Source organism: Oculina patagonica, chromosome 2, assembly GCF_052425735.1.
Source record: "Oculina patagonica isolate OP01 chromosome 2, crgOcupat, whole genome shotgun sequence".
Lineage (NCBI taxonomy): Eukaryota > Metazoa > Cnidaria > Anthozoa > Scleractinia > Oculinidae > Oculina > Oculina patagonica.
Genome location: NC_135759.1, coordinates 39,838,351 through 39,864,336, shown reverse-complemented (window position 1 = coordinate 39,864,336; position 25,986 = coordinate 39,838,351). Strand labels below are relative to the sequence as shown.

General features: G+C 37.7%; 1 protein-coding gene, 1 non-coding gene and 1 pseudogene across 3 annotated transcripts; all 3 read left to right on the top strand.

Moving 5' to 3' along the window:
* The first annotated feature begins 5,405 nt into the window (after window positions 1-5,405).
* On the top strand, window positions 5,406-14,720 carry LOC144642367 (uncharacterized; annotated as a pseudogene).
* Trnar-ccg (transfer RNA arginine (anticodon CCG)) lies at window positions 7,050-7,122 on the top strand. The gene has a single exon. It is a non-coding gene; the product is annotated as a tRNA-Arg (tRNA).
* Window positions 14,721-19,411: 4,691 nt separating the features above from the next.
* On the top strand, window positions 19,412-24,222 carry LOC144641492 (uncharacterized). 2 transcript variants are annotated; one of them, XM_078500495.1, is made up of 5 exons: window positions 19,412-19,680; window positions 20,393-20,534; window positions 21,312-21,528; window positions 21,984-22,124; window positions 22,608-24,222. In XM_078500495.1, the coding sequence occupies exons 2-5, from the start codon at window positions 20,465-20,467 to the stop codon at window positions 24,088-24,090; spliced, it is 1,911 nt and encodes a 636-aa protein (XP_078356621.1). In that variant the 5' UTR covers window positions 19,412-19,680; window positions 20,393-20,464; the 3' UTR covers window positions 24,091-24,222. The 2 variants fall into 2 exon arrangements, with proteins under 2 accessions (XP_078356621.1, XP_078356624.1); XM_078500498.1 differs by lacking the exon at window positions 19,412-19,680 and having other exon boundaries at window positions 20,171-20,534.
* The last annotated feature ends 1,764 nt before the right edge of the window (window positions 24,223-25,986 follow it).

The following is a 25,986-nucleotide window of genomic DNA, read 5'->3' as shown; positions in this document are numbered from 1 at the left end:
AAGGAGCACCATTAATGCGAAATGCAAGTTGCTTTGTCACCAACCATGCTTTCATTTCCATTCATGAAAAAAGACTTCTACTATTTTCTAATTCGCATAATCATCTAAGCAATTGCTATTGTTACCTTGTGCCACCTTAATTCTGATTTCATAGTTCGCATTTTTAATGCCCTGAGTTCATATGAGTACAAGATATTCTGAAATGTTTATTTCTTTGATAAGGATAATCTGATGGAACAAAAGATGATTTAAAAACATTTTTTCAAGGCCCCCACTCATCAGACAATACAATTGTGGACCCCCCCTCCCTGTTGTATTTTTTTCGATGTCCCCCTCCCTAATTTTCCTTCTCCCCTCCCGCCGACATATACTATATGGACGGTCCCTCAAAGCTCTGAAAACGTTTCGGAGGTCAAGCCGACGTCAAACGATCCAAACTTAATCAAGAATGCTCCTGGTAAGTTTGTCTTACATTACAAGCTAGTGTTTGCAAGCAAGTTTCTACAATTACACAAAGCATTTTTTGAAAATAAAAGCTTGATCCAAATGAAGATACCGTAGAAATAGCTAAGTTAAAAAAAATAAATAACAAATGAACGGGTTCTTGCTTTTTCAATAAATGTGCAGCCGCAAAGGAATCTTATGGTTACCGCAGATTAAGTCTTCTTAAATCCGAAGCAGACAATTTGAAAACAATAATGAGAACCAATTTTCCTTGTTTTTCGACTAACACATTAAAAAGGCAGACACAAATATGTAAAATAATCAAAAATTTCTTCTCGCCTTTGTAAGTAGAATTTCGACGGCGCCTTCGCATCCCTGGCTTGTGTCGCATTAAAATAGAGTTGCAAGAGGAAAGAACTTAGTGATCCAAATTCTCATCTTTAACTTTTATCGGAGCTCCATCTTTCGAAGCTCGCCAGCGAAGCACCAAGGGTAAGGAAATTTGGTAAAACCAGGCCGAAAAAATTTGGTTGTCGCGTAAGCGAACGACCGACCGTACCTCACCATCATACAAAGTGGCCTTTTGGTCACAGCTTTATTTTCCAGCTTATATTACCTCATACCTATATCCTCAAATTGCGGCTTCAAGTTTGGCAGGACCAAAATTACATTTTGTAACATGATAACATAAATATTCACTAACACAGTACTGCCGGAGGACCTAATTACAATAATAAAAGCTCATTTTAAAGCTTTAGACAGGTTTTTTTTTAGTTATGTTAAAAATTTGGACCTAAAAGCTTAAAGCACCCGGGAAACTAGCCAAATGGCCCCACTTATTCTAACAACGTTAATTACAACTGCCGTTTGCAGGTATAGTGCTTAGTGGCCAAGCAACGATAGTATCTGACTCTCTTAATTATCTAATAATGCTATAAAAAGATAGCATTTTCATTAAGATTGAATTGTATTGATTTTATTTAACCTATAGCTTCTCACAATTCTCGTTATTAACATAGCAGTGATATAATATGCAGGAGTTTCCAGCAAGTTTTCTCAAACAGTTTTCTTAGGGATTCCCTTTTTACAATTTCTAATATAGTAAAACTGAAGATGACAAAACGGTGATACATTTTTGATAATAAGCTAATTAACAGAGTTAAAATATTGATCTATTGATCTATTGGTCTATTGATCTAATGATCTATTCAAGCGTTCTGTCAATCAAAATGTTATCCTACTGGTCAGTTGACGTCTCTGTGAACCAAACAGCAGTTTATCATTGTAACACGTAATTAAAAGGAAAACGATACAATTTTACTCAATCTGTCGTGAACTTCTTTTTTGTAAAGACAACCAAGGGTCGTGAGGGCGTTAAGGGTGAGTTGTTTTTTCTTTACCTTATTCAGGATTTGAGAAGAAAAAAAAGAGATAGGAAAATAGAACGACGTTTCAAAGACGCCATGTCATCATTATCAGGATTAAATAGGATATTAACAATTTGCTTTTGATGTGTTTTCTTTGCCTGCTACTGTTCAGCCTGTTATTTTTATTTATTTTACAAGGAATTATATGTCCATCAGTTCGCTTAAATTGAGACAAATAATTGGTGCGTAATGATTGATTGATAATGAAATGATATCTGACATATAGGATCTTCTAACAGACTTTCCTTGACTTTGAAACTTGTGATGCTAAACTTTAATTTTCTCTATTTATTCTTTTATTGTGTTGCTTTTTACGAAGTATAAATTGGACCTTGGTCTGAATGAGGCCACTATTCAAAAGTAAGGGGTCAAAATCGACGGTGCCTTCGCATCCTTGGCTTGTGTCACATTAAAATAAAGTCGCAAAAATTGTTTTAACAGAGGGAAGAATTTAATTTTAAGCAAATGAAAGATCATCGCAGTAATGTACTCAACTTAAGCAGTTGTCTTGAGAAGAGCAAGCCTGAAAAAAAAAATTCAGGCTTGAACGTAATTGATAAATAATCAAAATCAGTAATCAAAAATCAGAATATAAAAAACTACATTTTTCATCTTTATCACACTGTTTAGACTTAAAACCTGTTTCCCCACTATCATACAAAGCAGCCTTTTGGTTACAGTTTTATTTTCAAGCTTATATTACTTCATACCTATAAACTCAAATTGCCGCTTCAAGTTTAGCAGGACCAAAATTACATTTTTAACATAATGACATAAATGTTCACTAACACAGTACTGGCGGGGACCTAATTAATTAAAATAATAAAAGCTCATTTCATGGCTTTAGACAGGTTTTCTTTAGTTCATGTAAAGCTTTTTAAACTTGAAAGCTTATAGCATCCGGGAAAGAAGCCAAATGGCCCCACTCATTCTTACAACTTTAATAACAACTGTTATTATAACGACCATTGACATTTTTGGTCGTTTGAAGGTATAGTGCTTAATAATAAGGTAATTAACAGAATTAAAATATTGATCTATTGATCTATTGGTCTATTGATCAAATGATCTATTCAAGCGTTCTGTCAATCAAAACGTTATCCTACTGGTCAGCTGACGTCTCTGTGAACCAAACAGCAGTTTATCATTGTAACACGTAATTAAAAGGAAAACGATACAATTTTACTCAATCTGTCGTGAACTTCTTTTTGTAAAGACAACCAAGGGTCGTGAGGGCGTTAAGGGTGAGTTGTTTTTTCTTTACCTTATTCAAAAAAAAAAAAAGGGAAAGGAAAAAAGAACGACGTTTCAAAGACGCCATGTCATCATTATCAGGATTAAATAGGATATTAACAATTTGCTTTTGATGTGTTTTCTTTGCTTGCTACTGTTCAGCCTGTTATTTTTATTTATTTTACAAGGAATTATATGTCCATCAGTTCGCTTAAATTGAGACAAATAATTGGTGCGTAATATTGATTGATAATGAAATGATATCTGACATATAGGATCTTCTAACAGAATTTCCTTGACTTTGAAACTTGTGATGCTAAACTTTAATTTTCTCTATTTATTCTTTTATTGTGTTGCTTTTTACGAAGTATAAATTGGACCTTGGTCTGAATGAGGCCACTATTCAAAAGTATGGGGTCAAAATCGACGGTGCCTTCGCATCTTTGGCTTGTGTCACATTAAAATAAAGTCGCAAAAATTGTTTTAACAGAGGGAAGAATTTAATTTTAAGCTAATGAAAGATCATCGCAGTAATGTACTCAACTTAAGCAGTTGTCTTGAGAAAAGCAAGCCTGAAAAAAAAATTCAGACTTGAACGTAATTGATAAATAATCAAAATCAGTAATCAAAAATCAGAATAAAAAAAACTACATTTTTCATCTTCATCACACTGTTTAGACTTAAAACCTGTTTTCTCACTATCATACAAAGCAGCCTTTTGGTTACAGTTTTATTTTCAAGCTCATATTACTTCATACCTATAAACTAAAATTGCGGCTTCAAGTTTAGCAGGACCAAAATTACATTTTTAACATAATGACATAAATGTTCATTAACACAGTACTGGCGGGGACCTTTCATAGCTTTAGACAGGTTTTCTTTAGATATGTAAAGCTTTTTAAACTTGAAAGCTTATAGCATCCGGGAAAGAAGCCAAATGGCCCCACTCATTCTTACAACTTTAATAACAACTGTTATTATAACGACCATTGACTTTTTTGGTCGTTTGCAGGTAAAGTGCTTAATAATAAGCTAATTAACACAATTAAAATATATCTATTGAACTCTTGGTCTATTCATCTAATGATCTATTCAAGCGTTCTAGCAAACAAAAAGACGTCCCACTGGTCATCTTACATTTCTGAGAACAAAAGAGCAGCTTATTATTGAAGCACGTAATTAAAAAAGAAAACGATACAATTTTACCCAATCTGTCGCGGACTTGTTTTTGCAAAGAGAAGCAAGGGTTGTGAGGGCGTTGACGGTGTTAACGCCCTCACAACCCAGTGTTTTCTTTCCCACAATATTAAAAAGGATATTAACAATTTTTGATATATTTTTCGTTGCTTGCTACTGTTCAGCCTGTTATTTTTTTTACAAGGAATTATATTTCCATTCGCTAAACTTTAGACCAATTGGTGTAATATTGATCGATAATGATACGATATCTGACGGTTAGAATCTTCTTACAGAATTCCCTTGACCTCATAGAGCATAGGAAAACCGTCTTTTAGTTGGTTTAGAATATAGCATTAAAAACAAGCACAAAACGTGCAAGACTCGCCACCGCTTACACATGCACGCAGCATCGGTAAAGTAAAAGTTTAGTCTCATTTCTTTTTATTGATGCATGACTTCTTCATATATGAGCAAAGATACCATTTCATTCATATTTTCAATTCACGTCCTTTCTCCGACTACAAAAAGATTCTGAAAGGCTAGCCGACAAAGCCGACAAAGTTTGTTGCTGATATTTACGCATTCGAGTTTGGTCAGATTATTTCAATTTCATTCAAAAATTTGTTGTGTTTTTTTTTTTTTTGCAGCAAGTTTTTCAAATTTGCTGCTGTTGATTTAAAGAGAACAAAAGTAAAGTGCTCTGTCTTCGGTTTGTGGTTAAAAATTGTTTTCTCTCCTCAGAGCGTTTCTAGAGTTCGGCTTGTTTTGCTAAGTAATTTCCAATCAGTTTCGCGAGGTTCACGGCAAAATTGTGGCCCACTCAATTCCAAAAGAGAGCAATTAATTTTAACGGTTCTTTCATCATTTTCGCTTTTTTGGCACTTCCTAACTTCCATTCAGGCAAATAAAACGTGTCTCATTACATCTTGCAGTAACAAATATTATTTAAACAACAAAAACAGGAAAATAGATGGGAAGTTGTTTAGCGAAATTCAACAAACAATTCGCACATCCGGGGTACCGGGCTTCTATAGTTTACAGGGACTAAATAACATCCTTGCGCCAAAACTGCAACACAGCTGCGAAAACTGAAAACTTGAAAACTTTTTCTCGCAGGTCAAAATGAACCAGCTTCTTCTTACGCTGGCGAAGCTTGTTCAAGCACTCCTTCAGAATCTACCCTATTGGTGGAAGCTACCGATCGTTTTGATGATATTTTACCAGTTTCAACAACGAGATTACTTGATGGACAACAACTTATTTGATAGCTACCCATGCCGAGCTACTGGACGCAAATACGACTGCCAGGACCCAGTGATAGGTAAATATCGGAACGTGCAAGTGAATAATTTTTAAGACGTATTTCTCTTACAAAAAAGGCGGCTTAGCCGCCCGGGCTAAAAAGGCTTAGCCACCCAGAAAACCAGTGATGACTTTTTATGAATCGAAATGTTTCACAATAGCGTTCAATTTTAACTCTTTTCAGACTGGGGAAGGGGTGGAGGGGCTTTTGAGGCCCGCGCTGACTTTGAGCGCTTATTACTTTTTTCAAAATTCAACCAAACGCTGCCAAACTTTGCAAGTTTATCTCAATTTTTTCTTGGAAATAATTTGGTAGGATCGGATGTTGTGTCAGAAGCTTGACATCACCATGGCAACGGCATTTTGACAGGCCTGTTTTCCCAAATTTGTGATTTTCGTGTTTCTATTAATGAAAACTAACTTTAATGCAATTATTTTTACCGTTTGAAATCCAAGATGGCGGCTAATTTGACATCATGCAGCCGATCATGATGAAATTGCCACGTGATGTGACGTCATCATCCCACGTGACGTATGCCAAAAGATAAATGTTTGTACATACTATACATCCTACAAGTTTCATTGTGATTACTTAAATATCCTGGAAGTTACAAAGGGGGGGGGGGGGGGGGAGAAGGTCCAAAAAAGCCCGGTCTGAATAGGGTTAAGAAACTGGTGTTAATCGTTATGATTGCCATTCATAGTCCGCGTGACCTGCCGGACGTCTCCTCAGGATCAGAATTTATTTCTTTTTGACAAGAACTCAAAAAGATCAGAAATGATACTTGAAATTTGAAACTTGTATTACAACAGCCCTACGCCTGTCAGTCGAACCCATTTTATGGTTTCGAAAGAAATCTTCCTTTTTTCAATCAAAAAAATCTATTGATCTCGACATTAATGAATGAATCAATTTTGTCAGGAACAAGTCAAACGTCTACCCCAGGCCCCCAGAATGCACGGTCGTGGCATTTGGAAAATATTAAATAATATCGATTTATATTCGTTCTAATCTTCCTTTGGCAACGTCTGGAGAGTTCAGGCGAGATCATTCGAAGCTCTTTACTTAGCCGGCAAAAAAATGGTTTGGCCTTGCTGTGACGTACAAGTTTTTATTGCAGGTCACGTGTCTTTGGGCTGCTTTTTCAACAAAAAGTGTTCACCCGTTTTTCACATTTGCTCGAGAGAAAAGACGGACTCACAACGGACCAGTGCGTGAAGCATTGTAAAGACAACAGATACCCGTATGCAGGCTTGGACTACTGCGGCAAATGTTTCTGTGGTACTCACTTGATGACATACGCCAAAACTAAACCTACAAGCTGTAAAACCAAGCCAAGATCAAGGTGTAAGAAACTCAAATCTGGATGTGAAGCTTCTTCGCACATTGAGGTCTTCAGAACAAGTAAGAAAGACTTGAAAATAACATTTGAATTTGTGGTAGGTGCTTTTTCGTAGATGGGAGGCGCGGTGGCCTAATGGTTAGGGCGCCGGACTCCGGATCGAGCGGCCCGAGTTCGAGCCTCGGCCGGGGTCACTTGTGTTGTGTTCTTGTGCAAGACACTTTACTCTCATAGTGCCTCTCTACACCCAGGTGTATAAATGGGTACCGGCGACATAATGCTGGGGGGGGGGGGGGAACCCTGCAATGGACTAGCATCCCATTCAGGGAGGAGTAGAAATATTCCTAGCTGCTTAATGCTACGGAAACCGGGAGAAGCTCCGGCAGTGTGGGCCGCTTGGCACGTGGCTTCTCCTTGGCTTTTTCGTAGGCTATATGTAGATGTCATGATTGATCCCTCAAAATCGCAAGGTTAACTTTTGACAATTCTAGTGCTCGCAAAGAAAAACGCTGTGCTCGCATGCTTGCAATCAGACCATTCGATACCCCAATATGTTATCATTCCTGTTAGTTAATCCTGTTCTTTCCTGGGATAGACGAACAACAAACAAAAATGGCTGCAATTTTAACTGTCGTCTCTTTCAAAGAATTTTTTAAAAGCATGCCATTCGTCTTAGATGTTGGTAGATGTCAAACCCATTCTGCGCTGAAATTAAGCGTCAGCAGATGTACAAGGGATTAGTTTTGAATTGATTTTGTGAATGTGGCATTTTCATAGTGTACTGTACTGAGAAAATGAAGTCTGCGCGAACCCATGACGGAACCTGCAACGATCTGGATCAACCGGCCTCAGGAAGCAGGTTTTACCGGTTTAGCCGAAATGTAAACCGCACCAAGACTTTTGAAGACAAAGACCTTTTGGAACCATCCCCAAGAGAGTTAAGCAGAAGGTGAGTTTAAAAACAAAGTTAATTTCAACCTGTTGAAACTGAAGAAACTAGTCCACCTACCTTGATTGAAGCTCTAGAGACAAAGTATTCTACAAACCGTGGAACCCGGTTAATATATATACGGACACCAAAATGGACACTGAAAAGAAGCCGTATTATCTAGGTGTTCATATTAAAGGGACTATGTCACGGGGATTTCTCAGATTTTTTATGTGAACATGTTCTGAAAATAGTGATAGGCAACTTAACCCTAAATAAACATTATCTTTAAACATTTAAAGGAATATGTTACTTTTGTTTGCGGATAGAAATAAAGCAAGTGCCATAAATATAGATATTTCGAAAACGCGCGGAAAAACTTGAAAACGTTTGCCTAACTTTTTCAAATTACAATCCGTTTCCATTCCATGCTTTGATATAGCAATTTTTAATGAAAATGGACTATTATTTTTAGCTTTCCTGCGTCACAAATATAATTTCGGGGTTCAAAAATCTGGTAAAATCCCTGACATAGTCCGTTTAAGCATCTCCCAGAATAAACGTAACAGACACGATATATAAAGACAAACACTTAAGCATTCGAGTGCCTTAACTGTAACTAAAAATCAAACGAAAGGAACCTCACGCTCATTCAAATAGCCAAATGTCTCGCGCTGAAATAAGTGTTCATTTCAGTTCGCTAACTGACGCGGCAACGCGATCATTGAAATCGTCCGCAAATTCAATGAAATCGCATCAACCACTGAAAAACTTCCATTTTCTAAGAGAGTGAAATTAGCACATAACCATACCAAATTAAAAATAAAGTACGCAGATAACAAGTGTCCTTAAAAGGAGGTTGATTTTGTATAAGATCACGTCATTTGGGTTACAGAAAAGTATCCGCACGTTATCCGTATTAATGGGTTAATGTAAAGGCCTGTTTATACAGAGTACGACCACGAACGAACGCGAAAACGGCGTTCGCATTGCCCGGATTGCGTATAAGCAGTTTGCATGAATCCGTTTATAACAAGACGACCACGAACGAGGATTAAAATTGGTTTGTGTGGGAAGTCGCATCGCAGGATTGCCTCTGGAGTGTAATTCTTGGCGATGGCCGAACGAACAAACATGCGTTATAGCGGTGCCGGCAACCAAGTGTGCGTAGAAGCTATCGAATGGTTGCTAAGGGCACAGTGAATAGTTTGACAAAGTTCATTGTTTAGTTTGCATGTTTTGGTCTTGACCCTGTACAAAACACAATAGCTATTAGCATTTTGTTTTCTCCATTGAAGTTTGCCGGACATCAAAACAACAAACAGTGATTACAGTGACCAGTTTGGCAAAAGTAAAGCCTGGATTTCACTAGCGACGCAAGCACAAGTGCAATCACGCAAAAAGGACAGTGCTTGCACAAAAAAATATTTCATTACAATATATCATTACAAGTTGTCATACTTTTGCAGCTTATTTTAATCAACTCGTTAGCATTTTTACTTGGCTTCCCACCGGAACCTAATTTAGTTTCAAGTCAGCACTCGACTCAAGTGTCTTATTTTACAAAATCTGGCTTCACACTTAATGACAAAGTATATTACTTGAGGTACAAGCCGTCAATAATCTTCAGAATCGTGACAACGCTGCACGCCGCTTTAATTTAGCTTCCATTTCCTATTGGTCAATTGCGTTCACAAATGTGTTGTAGACTGATACTTGGCGGCGTACTTCGGCTACTTTGAACTACGAAAGTTTCCATGATCACCGAGTAAAGTTCAAGTACCGTATTTATTCGGTTATAAGGCGCACGGTTTTTTCAAGGAAAATCTGTTTTTCTGTGGGAAGTTTATGCCAAAATTGGGGTGCGTCTTATAGCCGAGTATTTTCGCCCAACAAAATCTTATGACCGCCATTTTACCGAAAATTTAATACAAATAAAACAAGAAAAATGAAAACACTTAATGTTGGTCATTGACTTTTAGAACAAGAAAACAGATATAACAATTAGCAAGTTTCAATGTAAAGTTTATTGTCACGTCACTATCAGTATAAACAAGTTTTAGCAACGCGTGTCTATGCCAGCATTTTGTTGAAACAGACAAAGAAAATCAAGCATACTCATTTGAAACAAACCTTTCTAAGCGTGGAATGTTTGAAATGACTTTAGAAGACAGGGAAAACACCAAAAAAGCTTGAGAATCTTTCAAAACCACTCGATAAACAAAGTACGAAGCGATACGAAACATGCTTGAGAAGTACATTTTACTCCTTCACATTCAAAGAAGGTTTAAAGTGCACTGAGATTATACTTTTGAGCTCTAGTGTGAAGCCAAGTATTGTCTTTTTTTACCTTTTGCCAATGTATTTTTCTCTCGCTAATACCTTTCCCAATCTCAGGTTGATGACAAGGGATCAGTTTATTCCCGACAAGAAGCTTAACCTGTTATTCGCTGGTTTTATCCAGTTTAACCTGCATGACTGGTTTGACCATGGACCAGTCGATACTTCGCAACGGATAAAGATAGACCTAGACAAAGATGATCCCCTTTACACGCAACACCATGGAGAGATGTCAATTCCGCGAACCAAACCAGACAACTGCAACAGTCCGTTGGTAACTTGAACGAGCACTTTATAGAGCAGATTTCAACTAAGTGTCGAAAAAACAAAATTAAAATAATCACATTGGCCGATCACAAAAGATGCAAATAATCCCTTGATCCAATGAAACCTCGAAGCAAATAGATGTTATCGGCACGAAGCACGGGAAACGTGCGCAAGCGATTCATGATCGGTTTAACTTCCGTTTGAATGAGAAAGTGGAGGAAATTTTTTTAAACCAATTGCTAAGCGTATAATGCAAAACCAAAGCAAAGGTGACTTACTTTTGACACTCAAATGAAATTGTTCTAATATAAAAAAATTGACATGCAATAACCGTCTTTCCTGAATTATTTGGGAAATATTTTCTAAAACGTTAGCGTTATCAAAGAATAACAAAAGTTCTTTTAGTTTTGTCATGGCATGATCGATCTCGTTCAGTGATGTTAGCACAGCTAGCCCAAGCTGGACAAAACAAATGGATGGGTTATTGGCCCTCGAGCTTTTCCGGTATTGCATAACAATGTATTTTATTTTCTGCTCAACAGAGCAAAGACACTCCCGCCACTTTTCAGAATGATGTCACACACTGGTGGGACGGGTCACAGCTGTATGGAAGTGATGAAGAAACTAGTGCTAAGCTGCGCAGCTTCAAGGATGGAAAAATGAAAGTTTCAAAAAAAGATGGTTTGCTGCCACTAGATAGCAAAACTGGCATTGAACAAACTGGTAAATCATTACTGTAAAGCCTTTGCCCTGTCAGACCTAACCCAGAAGTTTTTTCTTCTTTAAGTGAAAGACCCAATTAATTATTAGGTCCGGTAACTCTAGTATCACTGACGGGAATCCTAGTCGTAGCTTTAATGAGTTAAAAACATCTTTTGTTGAGTTTATTACAATTAAGCCTGAAAAATAGCGGAAGCAGTGAGAGGCGGCTGTATTCGCAGGCTAAGTTCAACTTAATTTTAAATCCTAATATCTATACTTATAGTTTGTTGAAGTGCTTTTAAGAGCATTAAAATAAAGCTATCCAGATAAAAGAAACAAAACTTTAAATAAAGCAGGAGGATCAAATGATGAAGGGAAATCTGTGATATCGTTTCTCTGAAGGATCACGATGGTCAGTACAACCATCTTGGTAATTCTTTGTTATTTGTGATCGAGGTAAGATCATTTGAGCCACACTGCACCCAAAACAAATGATTCTTTCCTTTTGTTAAGTAGGGGTTCTTTGAAATTCCGATAAGTATCAGCATGACTTTGATTTATGATTTCCACAGCCGCTTAGAGTAAGACTTTGAAGTTGAACGCAAGCTGTCTTGTCTTGTTAATCCAGTTTTTTGACACCTGACTAACTTGTTTTTCAGGTTTTAACAGCAATTGGTGGGTTGGTCTTAGCCTCATGCACAACATATTCACTCGAGAACACAACTCTATCTGTGATATGCTAAAAACGTCTTATCCTGAATGGAAAGACCAGAAACTGTATGACACAGCCAGGTAAATAAGCGTCAGAATTGACTTGTTGGCCCTTTCAAATTTATTGCGGTTTTCAGTGAAATGCGAACACTGAAAATCCTCAACCAAAGGTTTACGCTTTTTGCTGCCGTCAACGATCTTAGCGGACCTTTCGGGAAACAGAAGTTCAGATCAATCGGGTCAAAAGGTCAAGTGTTTCGGTTGTGATTGGTAGATTACGATCCATTTTGTTTGTTTCTGTTTTTCATGGTTCGTTAGCTGTCGCCATAATTATGATTGACGGCAGCGAAAACGCAAGCGTTTGTTGGATTTTGAATTTCAGAGTTCGCATTTCACTGAAAGCCGCATTAAGGATTTTTTTAACTATATGAAATTTGAAAGATAATAATTATATTTTGGTAAAATGGGAAAATCGGATGTCCATGCAAGAACCGTGGCCAACAGGACGGATTGTCTTATGGTTATTGTTCGTAAGGAAATATTCTTCCCAACGGCTTTCTGTAGACAAGCAAAACAAGTTTTAAAATAATCTCGTTCATCGTTGTTGGGAAGTTGAATAATTTTTCCCTTTTTTTCTGTACAGGTTAATCAACGTGGCTCTAATTATGAAAATTCACATCGTAGAAGCGACCCCAACCATCATGAACAACAGTGCTGCGCGTGCCGGGGCACGCGTGAAATTTGGCCTAAGTCCTGGTAAAGAGGTATTTGATTGGCTAGCAGCTCATAACATCAGCATCAGCGCAAGCAATAGAGTCCTGAAGCCGTTGGTGGGATCTCCAAGCGATTTCAATGGCGTCCCCTTCTCCCAGTCTGAAGAATTCGTTTCAGTTTATCGCATGCACCCTCTGCTGCCAGATGATTTACATATCCTTTCTTCCTCGACTGGTCAGAGGACAGGAAAATCGTACTCACTTCCAGAGTATTCTTTTGACAAGGCCAGAAAAGTCATGACTAAAAACAGCATGGATGACATATTGTACACGTTTGGTGTAGAGCATGCCGGGGCGTCGACTCTTCATAACTACCCTAAACACTTGATGAACCTAAAGTTACCGAAACACCAACAGAAAGGAGAGGTGAGAACGATATCAACTAAAGCACATGTTGAATGCCAATTACGGCTGCGTGAACTGAGTAAAGATTGGCAGGAGTGCTTAAACTTTGAGAAAATGCCGATCAATGATGGCGTGGATAACACTGTGATAACTGAAACAGCCAGCTAAAAGGAGTTTGGTTGCAATTTTTTACCTAAATTAACGAACATTTCCTACCACAAATTTCCAAGCGACAACTACCTTCTTAATTTAAGTATCACTTGGTCATGAGTCAGTCATAGTTAGTGATATGATATTTCACCTTCTAACAGTCACTTTAATACACCGGTCCCTGAACGACTTTTTCTTCCTTCTTTTCTCGAAGCTCAAGAGAAATATGTCACCAATTGCAAGCAGTAAAAAATAAATTTCAAAGAAAGATAAGATTCCAACTCACGGACACCTCACTTCTGTTCGTTTTATTTTTTTGGCTAAAGTTTCAGCAACAACAAAACCAACAACTGACAACAACAAAAGTACACTTTATTACTAGTTTTTATCTTACACTTTTTCACTTGCGCAAAAAAAAAAAACGAAAATCATGATCTTTTGGACCTGGGTGTGAACTTATTGTCTGATATCGTAATATTCGTTGTTTGCTTTTTTTACCTTTTAGACAATTGACCTTGCAACCATTGATATCTTGCGTGATCGAGAGCGTGGAATCCCGCGGTATAACGAGTTTAGACGGTTGACAAATCTCGCTCCAGTGGAATCCTTTGAAAAGCTCACGCCAAACAGGGATCACTCAAACCTATTGAAAGAGCTTTACGATGGTGATATTGAAAAAGTGGATCTGTTGATTGGTTGCCTGGCCGAGGAGCCTCGACCTGATGGGTTTGGATTTAGTGAGACGGCTTTCAACCTTTTTCTTCTAATGGCCAGCCGCAGACTGAAGACTGACAGGTAAGTCAAAGAAATTTTCACTCTTAAGGTCATTTTAAAGCACGAAATTTGGTTGGATGTGTCTTAATTTCACTTAAGAATGACGACCACCACATGTACGATTATTCAGATCTATTCAGTAAATGTTATTTGGTCTTTGCTGTATGTCGCTAGATACACTGTGTAACATTCTATGCGCAGTTCCCGGGAGTATTTATGGCGAAAAATATTGATAAATTAACACTAAATTAAAAATAGCGACCTATAAAACTGCAGCTGCAGAAAGTCGGAAATGCTGCAGGCGTTTTGTTACTTAATAACAATACCAAATGAAGGGTAATTTTTAGGCAAAGTTACACTAGAAATAATCTGGACCCTATGCCGGTAGAGTTAGATAGAGTTTAGGTAAATAAGAAAGGTTAATTACTGTAGTTAGCACACTTAGTTGTGCTAATGGTACGTCTAAAAGAATTAATGATCAAAGACGATCTGCGGGGGCGCGCGAGCTACTTCACAGGTGCACCACATAATAACAAGAGCTTGTCAATGTTTTCATAACAGACTCATGCTACGACAGTTGTTCAAGTTATACCACCAATAACAAAGATTGTTCTTTTCCACTAGGTTTATGACTGATGACTATACCGCTGATATTTACTCACCCGAGGGTCTGAAGTGGATACAAGACACAAACATGAGTAGTGTGCTCATCCGAGCATTTCCAGACATAAAATGGCTGCGTGATGTTCTGGCTAAAACCGAAAGTGCATTTTTCCCTTGGTCGGTTTCACTCGCCGGATAACGCAGAAGATTTCAGCAAATTTGCAAGCAATTTACAAGTTCTAATTTGATTGAGCAGTAATTATTATTACTATTGGTGTTAGGGCTAGGTAGTTGGTGCTGACAAATTTTACTGAGTTGTTATGGGAAAGATAATTAAAACATTATCACAGGTTGGCGTTTTTATATCCATTTTCTTGTCTCTTTACAAAATTATGAGATACTATTTATATTTGGGCCGGCTTAGCGGTCAAACATCTTTATTCAAAACACTCAAAGTCATTTAAGAATGACTTCCACGATCGGCCGAGCAGAAATTTGATTTCGTGGCAGAAGTTGAAAGATCGATTTCCTTCATTTTTTGCTCATTAATAGCTTTAGGGTAGATAAGAAACCTGATGTAGTTTGTTTCCGCTAGAAGTCTTCTAATAGACTTTCGAGAAAACAAAGAAAATTGATTTCGGTGGTCGAAGTAACAAATTTCCTAAATTTCAAACCCGATATTAGCTATTATGAACACTCCTCGCGTTCGCTTACAAAACCGCGAAGAGAAATTTTGCCACTTCCTATATATCTAAATAAAAACTCTTTTTCTTTCGCTAAAATATAATTTCAGGGCTTTAGAGCAACTCTTCCAACTGAAAAAAAGAACTGATGAGGAATATTTTTCAAAATTTGAATTAAATAGCAATTTTTGTGGTATAACTCCAATTTTTTTCAATTCTCGCTCAAACATGCACACAGATATTTTTATTAAACAAACCTCAGATTTGGCTTGGGTTATTGGAAGGATTCTCACTTAGAGGGCATCAAACTTCGGCAAATTTTTACAGCAGCGCTGTTAACTGTCAGAAACTGTGTAAACACTTAACAATTATTCTTTGAAATCTCGGTGAATATTCTGCCGCTATTCAGCGAGATTTCAAAGAATAATTGTTTTAGTATATACACACGAAGTGATCTCAACAACAAGCGATCTCAAAGTTTTCAGAAGGAAACCATTTAAAGTCGATTTAATTGACCTCTCAATTCATGCGTAGAAAACGTACATACAAGCGGCACTAACCGACATGCGCGAAACAGTTTACAGAATCTTCAAACATGGCAAATCTAGTTAATCTTCGATAAAATCCTCGTCACAATCTAGCAAAATGGTCCTTTAACACCACTCAAACCTGCAATCTGAATCAAAAACCTACTTGCAAAACATTTTGACCGTTGAATCAAAGCTTTTGAAGTTAACTTGAATTGAAAATTGAAAGCCGGAGCAGTTGGCGAAGGATCCACCTGAAAGTTTGGATTATACTGAATGTGTGCAGAACTGTGGTGAAAACTGGATGTTTTCTTGCACAAAGACGTTTTCCTGAATATTTGTGGAGATTCTTGGTTGAATAACACTTGATGTTGCTGCCGATAAATCTGCGGTATTCATTTCTGCCGATGCCGGGCGAAGAACGACTTGACGGTAAGCAACTGTTTATCGTTTTAGTACTCGAGTTCGGTGTGGACATTGTGCTGCAAATTGCGAAATATGTAGTCTTCTCTTACTTTGAAAACCATCAGGCCAAATTTCTTAGCCTTTTTTGTCTTTTCTGGTTCAGCATCTTCTTGTATTCTTAGTATTTGCGATTCAGAAACGCCGGCGAAACGCGGGTTTACGCCGGCAATTTTGTTTCAGTTTGGATCAAGCATTATTCACTCCCTACGGAGTGAATAATGTTCATTAGCCCGAGATAGCGAACCAATCAGATTGCTTGAAACACCAAGATCACTGAGTGTGTATATACTAATTCTTATTATACCCAACGCCACGATAATGAACGTTTTAACCCAAATGCTCGTCTTTCCTTCTCCTGCCGAACTTTCCATTGCAAAATTCCCTTTTCAACGAGAGAGTGAGATAAAAATAAAGCCAACCTGGATCAATTTAGCTCCATTTTGATCTTACAACTCTTCGCCATTCTGCCACAGGATCAGTTTTGTGACTTACGTGACATAATTATAATACACGTCACATATTAAACACGATATTGTGACGTAAATTGAGTCTGCGCAGTAGTGATATCAGTCACGGAGTTGGTAGTAACGCAAACCGATTTTTATCGAGTAATTATTGCCGCCAAGAAAGTTTGAAGAAACAAACTGATCGTTCTGGAGTTCTGTACACACCTTTTTTCAAGAGACAAGAGCCACGCTTACATACATACATACATAACTTTTTTTAATCTCGGGTTGACGAGGCTTGTTGGGCCACTAGCAAATTACAAAAATTGCTCATTTGCCGAGAAACTAAAATAAATAAAACTATTTACAAGATAAACAAGGTAAGAATTTAAGGGAAAAAAAAGAAAACCTGTCCAATAAACTTAGCTAACAAGTATTACTTAAAACTTAAGTCCGCGGACGCCTTTACAGAAGAGTGGAAGAGAAGTTAAAGTTCTTAATTTTTCAGAGATGTTGTTCAATGTGACGGCTGCTAGGCTTAACAGTTGCTTTGTTGTATTTTGGTGCTAAGACAGGCTATTTTTTTCATCGATATCACAACATTTTGTGGGACTACGATGCATTGGTAAATAGGTTGCCTTGAACAACCCAAGCCAATTTTCTTTCAGTTAATTATGTCTTAGATAAACATCTTCATGTGTGTTTAAACGAGGATTGAGAAAATTTGGAGTTATATCACATATTAAATAATTCCGTTCAGTGAAAACTACTGTTCAATTCGACTTTTAAGTATCGCGAAAAGAAAAGTATTCCTCACTCTTTCAACTATTTCAGTTCGAAGAGTTTTGCTTAAGCCCTAAAATTTTATTCTACAGTGAAGAGTTTCTCTGTTGATAGAAAGCGTCGTCCAAAGTTCTCAATGGCTTTGTTTTCGAATGCGAGGAGAGTTTACGATAGCGAAGTTTTCGGGTTGAAAATTGTGTCATTTTGCATTGAGGCTCCGATCACGAAAACTGATTTTCGTTTTTTTTTCTCAAAAGTAGAAGACTATTGGGGGGAATAAAATACATCAGGTTTCTTATCTACCTAAAAGCTATTAATGAACAAAAAAAGACATTTCATTTTTCATCTTCTACCGCTGCAAGCGTGGTCTATCCTGAAAGTTCTCCTCAGTTAAGACGAACCATCGAAGTGATAAAACATCAATATTGATATTATCGCTTCGCGCAAGATGTTGGGTGATAAATAACAAAACCAACCAATGCAAGCGCGTAAGTGGGTCATCGAATTCGTTTCCGAGATACGATGTCTGAAACCCGCGGCCGGGATTTGAAAGAAAGCCTTTTTTTGGATAAATTTGACTTTTACACCCGATATGAGCTTTGCGGCTTTTGGGGACAACATATTTTGAATGGATTGATGCAGGCCAACTTTCTTAGTCCGAATTGATTTTAGTGAGTCTATTGAACACTTACATCACTTTTAAAGTCCCTTAGAGTAAACCTCTAGCTTGTCTTTACAACTGGATTTGGAAACGTTCAAAACAGCAAAATGCTGCAAAATGTGAATGACTCGATCGCGCGCGGGAAGAGAAAATTAAATAATAATAATTTTCTAACATTCAAATTTTGCTCATTTTTTGTCAATCGGTAGTGCAAGAGCTCAATGCCACTGATAAGGTTATATATCCCGAAAAAAATAGAGGTCACCGACCGTTTAAGAGAGGAAACTGCAAGTGAAGTTAACGCAACGGCTACCCACCCTAAATGTGCTTGGAAAGATTTCCCAGTGCGCGTGCTTATGCATACTTGACATTGCGACATGAATTACGTGCGCAGTAAGGATGCGCATAAACATTAGTGCGAACTATAACTTGTGCATGTGGAGTTATTAGTGGTAGGACTTGGTTAACGACACGAATATGAACAATATCATGATAAATAGTAGAAGCAATGACCATTCACTCAGACGTTTGAGTAGTACAAGGTCAAGGCGCTTTTTCAGCCTAAACTTGACAAGTAAAGTCTGCATTGAGCGTAGTGGCCCATAGCACCGGAGCTTAAACTAGACAAGCAAAGATAAATTTCATTAAAGTATACAGTTGTTATAACGAAATAGAAAAAAAGGCGAAGGACCCGTATTTGTATTAAGTGATTCACACACCTCAAGAGCAAATTTCCCAGGTAAAGGACTGAAACGTCCGTGTTAATTCAAGATGCAGGGGAACTTAGTTTACAGAAATACTTACAAGTTCTCATAACCCTCTTGCGTGTTTACAACACGCTACTTGAACACAAAGCAGGGTGGCATGTAGTTTTTATTTATTTTTAGTTTTTCAAGTTGTGAAAGCTAAGGAATTCTGTAATTGTATGTGACGTCATACTTAGAGGGTTTTCAGTACGTTTTCAAATGAAATAGTTACACCTCCGATCAGTGATCGCATTAAACGATTTACTTTCAGTAAATTGATGCGATTCGTGACACAGACTCCACAGCACACACTATCTATGATGAGATCGACCGTGAAAACACAGCACAAGAAACTATAAAAGGATACCAGTTTACAGGTGTTCGAAAGTTCAATGGAGAAGCTGGTCACACCTGTCTGAGTGAACACAACAGAGATTTACTTACTGTGATTAAAAAAGATGTTCTCCTTACAATTCATGACAGCTGTTTTTGTTTTGAGTTGGGAGAATCAGTAAAAATACCAGCCACAACAACAGGTTAATTCTGCCTTGTTTGTCTCCAATCCAGCGCCAGTAATTGCGCGCTGCGAGGCAAGATTTTTGTCGTCGGACCCGCTGTCGATAAGTCTTTCAGTCTAAACTATAATAATAATAATGTCCGCGTTCGATGTCCAGTAGGTAAAACAGTTTTAAAAGGAGCGAACTGCTTCGAAATGGAGACTAGCTAGTTGTTTGCGCTGGACAGAGGAAAACTAAAGGAGAACATTGCACTGACCCAAACAGAACAAAAGAAACTTTATAACAAGGATATCGACTACGCAACTCCAATGTCTTTGAACTCTTAATAAGGTAAGCGCTTCATATAAATTTACTCAACCCTTGTTCTGATCGGTTTATGACTCCTTTAAGCAGGAAAACATTATTTCCGTGGTTATTTTCGTTTAAGTCTCGTTAAATTGATCTTGCACGCCGCTGGAATCTTGTACTGACTTAAACTCTACGGCCGGTGAATGTATAAACAACCGATCAAAGCGTTTAAAGGTGACAAACTGTAAGAACCAAAGTTTGCAAACAGCAGAATAATAACCATTTTCCATACAATAAAAGCCGAATCGAAATACCTTTATGCGATTTTACATATCCATCACAACTATTTTATTGTTTTACTTTTATTATTATGATCCGAAAAAATGATTATGTTTAAAAAAACTCAATTGACTGCCTCTTTCTAGATACGATTTTAACTAGTATTTTTTATCGTACTGTACTGTAAAGCTAGTCTCAATCTTGAAAACCGAGCCTCTAATCCTTTTAAATATTTTAATTTAAATTTCAATTTTAACAATATAAAATAATGTCAGGATAATGTGTATATTTTACGTCAGAGCACAATTTTACCACCTGGAATTATCACACAGGAGAAGCAGGTCTTGCGGTATTAAGTTTTGAAGTTAAATGTAGATAACTAAACGAAATTCCCAAACAATCTCAATCTCTCTCGACTTAGGAGCTTCCTTAACCTTATTTAATGTTTTTTTCTCCTGTTTATTGACTTGTTTAGACTAAAAAAACACATTTTGACCTGAAGATCCGTAAAGGAGTGCGTGCTCCATGAGCTACTCCTAAAACAAAGATGGCGCTAATAGGCGATCTGATTTTGATGTGGTTCACTTTCTCGAGTGCTCAACTATGGGTAATAACAGGTTAGCGTTTTTTATTAAACCTTTTCTTAGACCTGTCTATAACGGTAGTGTTATCATGTAAAAATATGCGGCACTGGATTGCCTTGAAACTTAGCCCAGCCAAGGTGCACGTGTTGCCTAGATACCAAGATTTTAGACCACGTGACTGTAAAAGTATCTGAGAAAGATTTTGATCAGTCAGTGACGGTACACATTAAGCTACCAGGAAAAAATTCGAATTCTCCCTACAAGAGTTGAACCTGTGACCTTCTGCACACCGCTCGGACGCCACTGAGCTTCAGGAGACTTATGGGAGCTAGACCAAATAATTAGGTTCAAATGTTACAAACTTCCCGCGTACTGCTATATAGGAATAATTAAGCTTAAGAAGAAGGTATATGTTAAGCTTGGTTGAGAAAAGTTAAAGTTTCAATCTGTTTTTCATACGCGCTTAGTAAGGAGGTGATTACATGGGCTAAGCGGTAAAAACACGATCATGGCTATTTAAGGTACAAAGTAATATTAAGGTCTAATACTAATGTTCACTAAGTTTTACTGAAAGCAAATACCCAGCTCCCTATATCAGACGGACCTGCAGGGAATCATGGGAATCGTATTCAAGAAAACGTGTCCTTGACTTGGCAACTCTTAAGACAGTTACCATGATTCCCCGCAGGCGTGTCTCAAAGAGAGTACTGGGCGACAATGAAGCGCGTGGACGCCATGATGAGCAAACTTGAGCAAACATAATTACTTCTGGAAAGAACGTCATGATACTAAAGACTTTGTTTAATTTAGATTCCGTTGAACGATGTAAACAATACCCGAATCCTAAGAACGGTCGCGTGGTATGTGACAGCCTGTTTCGCTTGTTTTGCGCCCCGGAGTGTGACGATGGCTTTATGTTCGAGTTTAAGCCCGCAGTGGTATACATGTGTGGGCCTCTGACGGGAGAATGGTTCACGTACCCTCAAGGAGAGAAGATTCCTTGGCCTGACTGTGTAAAAAGAAAAAGGTAACTTAATTTTACTTACAGTTTCACTTGCAGATATCGATTAGACAGATATCTTTCAGAAATTGTGTCAGAATTTTGTTCATTTAGAAATTCATCAGAACTCACAAAGCTTGAAAGCGTTTCAAATGGCAAAGAAATAAAATTTCGTGTAAGAGGAAACTAAAACGTCCAAATGCTTTAGGTGCCTCTCAGCACAGCTGGAACCTAGCTATTCCGTTTTATGTCGTCAGCCAATTGGCCAGAAATGGAATCTTACAACAGTTGATCTAAAGAAGCGTTGCTTGGCCTAAATGTTTTATTCCTGAATCTCCTTATCGGTAGGCACAGTTGCTAACGTATTAACTATAGAGAAGTTCATAATAAACTATATTTATTTACTTCATTTCATTTGTCACTTATTCCGCAGTGTTTAGACATGTTTAATACATGCTGTTGTTTGTGTTTTTATTTCACAGCTCCGAAACTCATGATATGGAAGATGATGTGACAACTCGTAGGGCACAAATTACTCAGAAAATACAAGAAACGCATCAAGGAACATTCCTTAGCAATCACCGAGCACAACCGGCGCCACTGGTTGGACACCCTAACGCGAGGTGAACCTTTCGTTTGTCATTTAAAGACTTCTATATTGAGTTACTAATAATGGAGCAGTAGTAGTAGTAGTAGCATTTATTTATACGCGATAAAAATTTACAGCAGAGCTGATGTGGTCGTGTAAAGCAATGCTAAAATTAGTACAATTCTCTACGTGGTCGTAAAAATCTCATAGGCGCCTCACCAAAGCATTCAAAGTTGGTGTCCGGTATCAGCTAGTGCTCGCAGGGTCGACTCACAGAATGTCCAGAATGTCTCGCTACATTTCGAGAGTATAATAGAGCAACAACAGGAACAATGCCCCTATCCCTCAAACCAAAAGCAACTGCTTAACTAGAGGACCAGTAGACTTACAAGCTTTTAAAAGAGAGCTGCTATAATATACACAACTGCAAAGTCATTTGTCCTAACTGACCTAGCAGCGTCTGATTGGAAATTAGTTCTTTTTTCACTCGGTTACCGGTTTGTTTATTTTCCTGTAGGTATCTGCACCTCTTTGACTATATTCAGCGAGCGCAGCAGTTGTATAATGATAAACAGACAGCATCTCCTGGATACAACTCTTTAGAACAACAAAGGCAGTTAAAGTTACAACAACAACAGCAACAGCAACAGAAACAAAAACAGTTTCAGATACAGCAACAGTTGCAGAGCAGACAACAGTTGATGCAACGGCAGACATTTATACAACAGGGAAAAAATGTTCAGCGACAAATGATGGAAAAACTACGTCAACAGCGTGAAGCTTTTGAATCAACAGTCACAAATTATCAGCAAAATGTGGCGGCTCCTCAATCTACCCCATGGAGAAATACTGCATATCAAAATTTACAAGGAAACCTTCAATCGAATATTCTGAGAGTTGTCCCTAAGCCGGTATCGCCTGGGCGTGCCGCAACACTAAGTGCATATTATCCCAAAATGCCCCAGCGTATATATAATCGGCAGCAAAGTAATCCAGAAATAAAAGAATATGTTATGGATTTGCCGAAGCGAAATCTTGTTGTCGAATCGTCACTGCATGAAAGCCAAGTGGAAAACAATCTTATGCCAATAAAAGAACACATGCCACGTGTCGCGCTGTCACAACCTGCAACAGATACTTGGCAACGCCCAGACCTTAATAGAGTGCTACCAAACTCTGGAAAAAATGTTACCGGTCTGACTTTGCAACCTCTGCAACATGACCCAAATAGTGTTCATGTCAGTTACCAGCTCACCAATCAGATCACGTACCCCGGAGTTACCGTAAACCCTACTAACCAATCACAATACAGAATCTCTCAGTCTAACCAATTGCAAGCGGGAAACCTAATAAATGATGCTCAGAAGAGAGAGCCTTCCAAACTCTTGACACAACAAGCTGAAGGTCAAGTTAATCAATTATCCGTTAAGCCTGCCAGTTCCGTGTTTCAAACACATGATAGTGGTGCTCCCAGTATGGAATCTAAACACAACTTAAATAAAACGTATCAAATAGAACGAAGAGGAGGCGTGGGAGATGAACCAGAGACTCCAGCACAAGAAAAACCCAAAAAGAAGGAGAAGCTGTTTTATTTTCCAATTAAAAGAGACACTTTGATACGAATGTTGCCTTTGAACCTCCAGGCGAAATACAGATCACTTCGTGAAACCAGAAATATTAACTCAAGTTACGAAGCCTTCCGTAACGAAAAGAAAGAAAATTCCACAGCTTTGGAAGACATGAAAGTACAGAATTTAACTCATAAAAATGATCCTTCAACGAACATTTCAAACTTCAAATATTCTGTTCAGCAAATTAAAACAGGGAACGACAGTATAACAGAATATTTCGATCTGCTTCCACAGAGCACATCAAAAATTATCAATTCGACAACAAACAGCTCGAATGATAGCGAGATGCTAATTAAACCAAATAATGCTACCTTAATTTCTACCCCTGAAACCGGATTGGAAACTTCAAATGCAATTTTTTCTCCTTAACAGTCCGGAGATATCAAGCCAGCTGGCATTGAAGAATACAAAGAAATTCCGTTGTAATATAAACCTGTCGTGAAATAAATCTTGAGCAAAACATTCAGGCAAAGTGCACTCGAAATAAAAGATGCTCAACTATGATGTAGACTGAAAGTTACCTTTTTGTAGGCTCCTTCAAGCCCGTGCGGCCCGTTAGACTGGTGTGAACTAGGACCATCCATGTTTGAAGTGTCGAAAGCCCTTTTCGTGCTGTCGTTGTTGCCGAATGTCTCAAAACCGAAGCAAAGACTACAACACTTAGTCTTTCCAAAACAGTACCACAGGGACTTACTTTTAAACAAACAGAACTTTGAAAACCAGGATTTTTTTGTTCATAATGTTAATCAATTGCATTGACTAAGGGATTTACACTTTCATGTCAATTTTTGTTTATATTGGACTTAAGTAAAATATGAACGTGATGAAATTGTTATGGTAAGTGCCAAGCATTAAAGAAATGAAAGTCTTTTTGAAAATATATTTTCTTATGTTCAATTTAAAAAAAATGCAAGGACAGCTCTTTTCAAGTTGTTAATGAGGTGACAATTTTTGATCTCTTTAGGCTGGGCTTTTGGGATTTTATGGAACTGGATTATATATTGCTCTGTTCTCCAGATAAAAAAATCGATTTTTTTTTAATAAAAGTATTGAAAATGATACAAGAATGCTAAAACTGTAAAGGTACAGGAGAAACACCAAATTTGGATGGAAAACCTTTCATCACATGGTTGCCATATTATACATACATGGGCTTATTTAAAGGGACCGTGTCACGGATTTTAGCCTAACTTAGGCATAGGAAATGACCATCAAACTTGTTTAAATGTATAAAATAACCTCTTAAAACAGTGAAGGAATATTTAAATAACACACCAAATGCAAAAGAAGGTACGGATGGCCAAAAGTGTCGAAGATTGAAACGGATTGCGATCTGGGCTTTTGAAATATGGTCCGGCGGAACAGTTTTCAAAGTTAATCTTGTCTGCTTGTAACTTTAATTTATGACGCCCGGGAGACACATTAAGCTGCAATGAAGCAATGGTTTTGCCATTTAGTGTCAAAGAATTAATTTCTTTGCAAACATTTAGGCCCCGTCCACACTGACCCGGGTAAATTTGAAAACGCATCTTTTTTTCTCCGGTTAGGCCAACCGTCCACACTGAAACGGCGTTTTCGGTCACCGAAAAGGTAGCTTTTCAAAAACGGTCACCAATGAGCGTTTGGACTTGGAGCGTGAAATAGTGTATTTTTATATTTTATTGTAAATAATTTTAGAGGGCCACTGGTTTGTTAGTATTTTTTATGTTATTTTAGTGCTACCCTCGTTAAATAAAGACTTTACTTTTACTTTTACTTACTAATGAAGCATATCGTTCACAAATTTACCCGGGTTAATGTGGACGGAAAACATTTTACGCGGCGTTTTCAAATTTCTCCGTTTTCAAATTTACCCGGGTCAGTGTCTTGATGAAAACATCTTTTGCCATAAATCTCGTACAGATAGAATATTTCAAAAGTAATGAAACTTTATTTATAGAAATTATCTGACATCAGATTTCCATACAAAATAAGTATTTTGCGCCATGTTAGTAGCGTTGTTCAACTTAATGGCGGAAAATGCAAACTTTCGTTGCATTTTTCACTTTTTTCATTTTTTTTTTGTATTTTTCAGGGTTTTTTTAATTTATCTACAGCAGTTTAACACCCTGGGTGTGCCAGAGGGTTTCTTTTCTCTGAATCGGCTATCAGTAAGCGGCTTGGCCGTCGTAGATAGCGGCTTCGTCGCAAAAAAAAAAAAAAAAAAAACACCAGTCACCCAAGGCAGCTGTTTGGTAACAGCTGTATTCAAATTTGGAATAAACC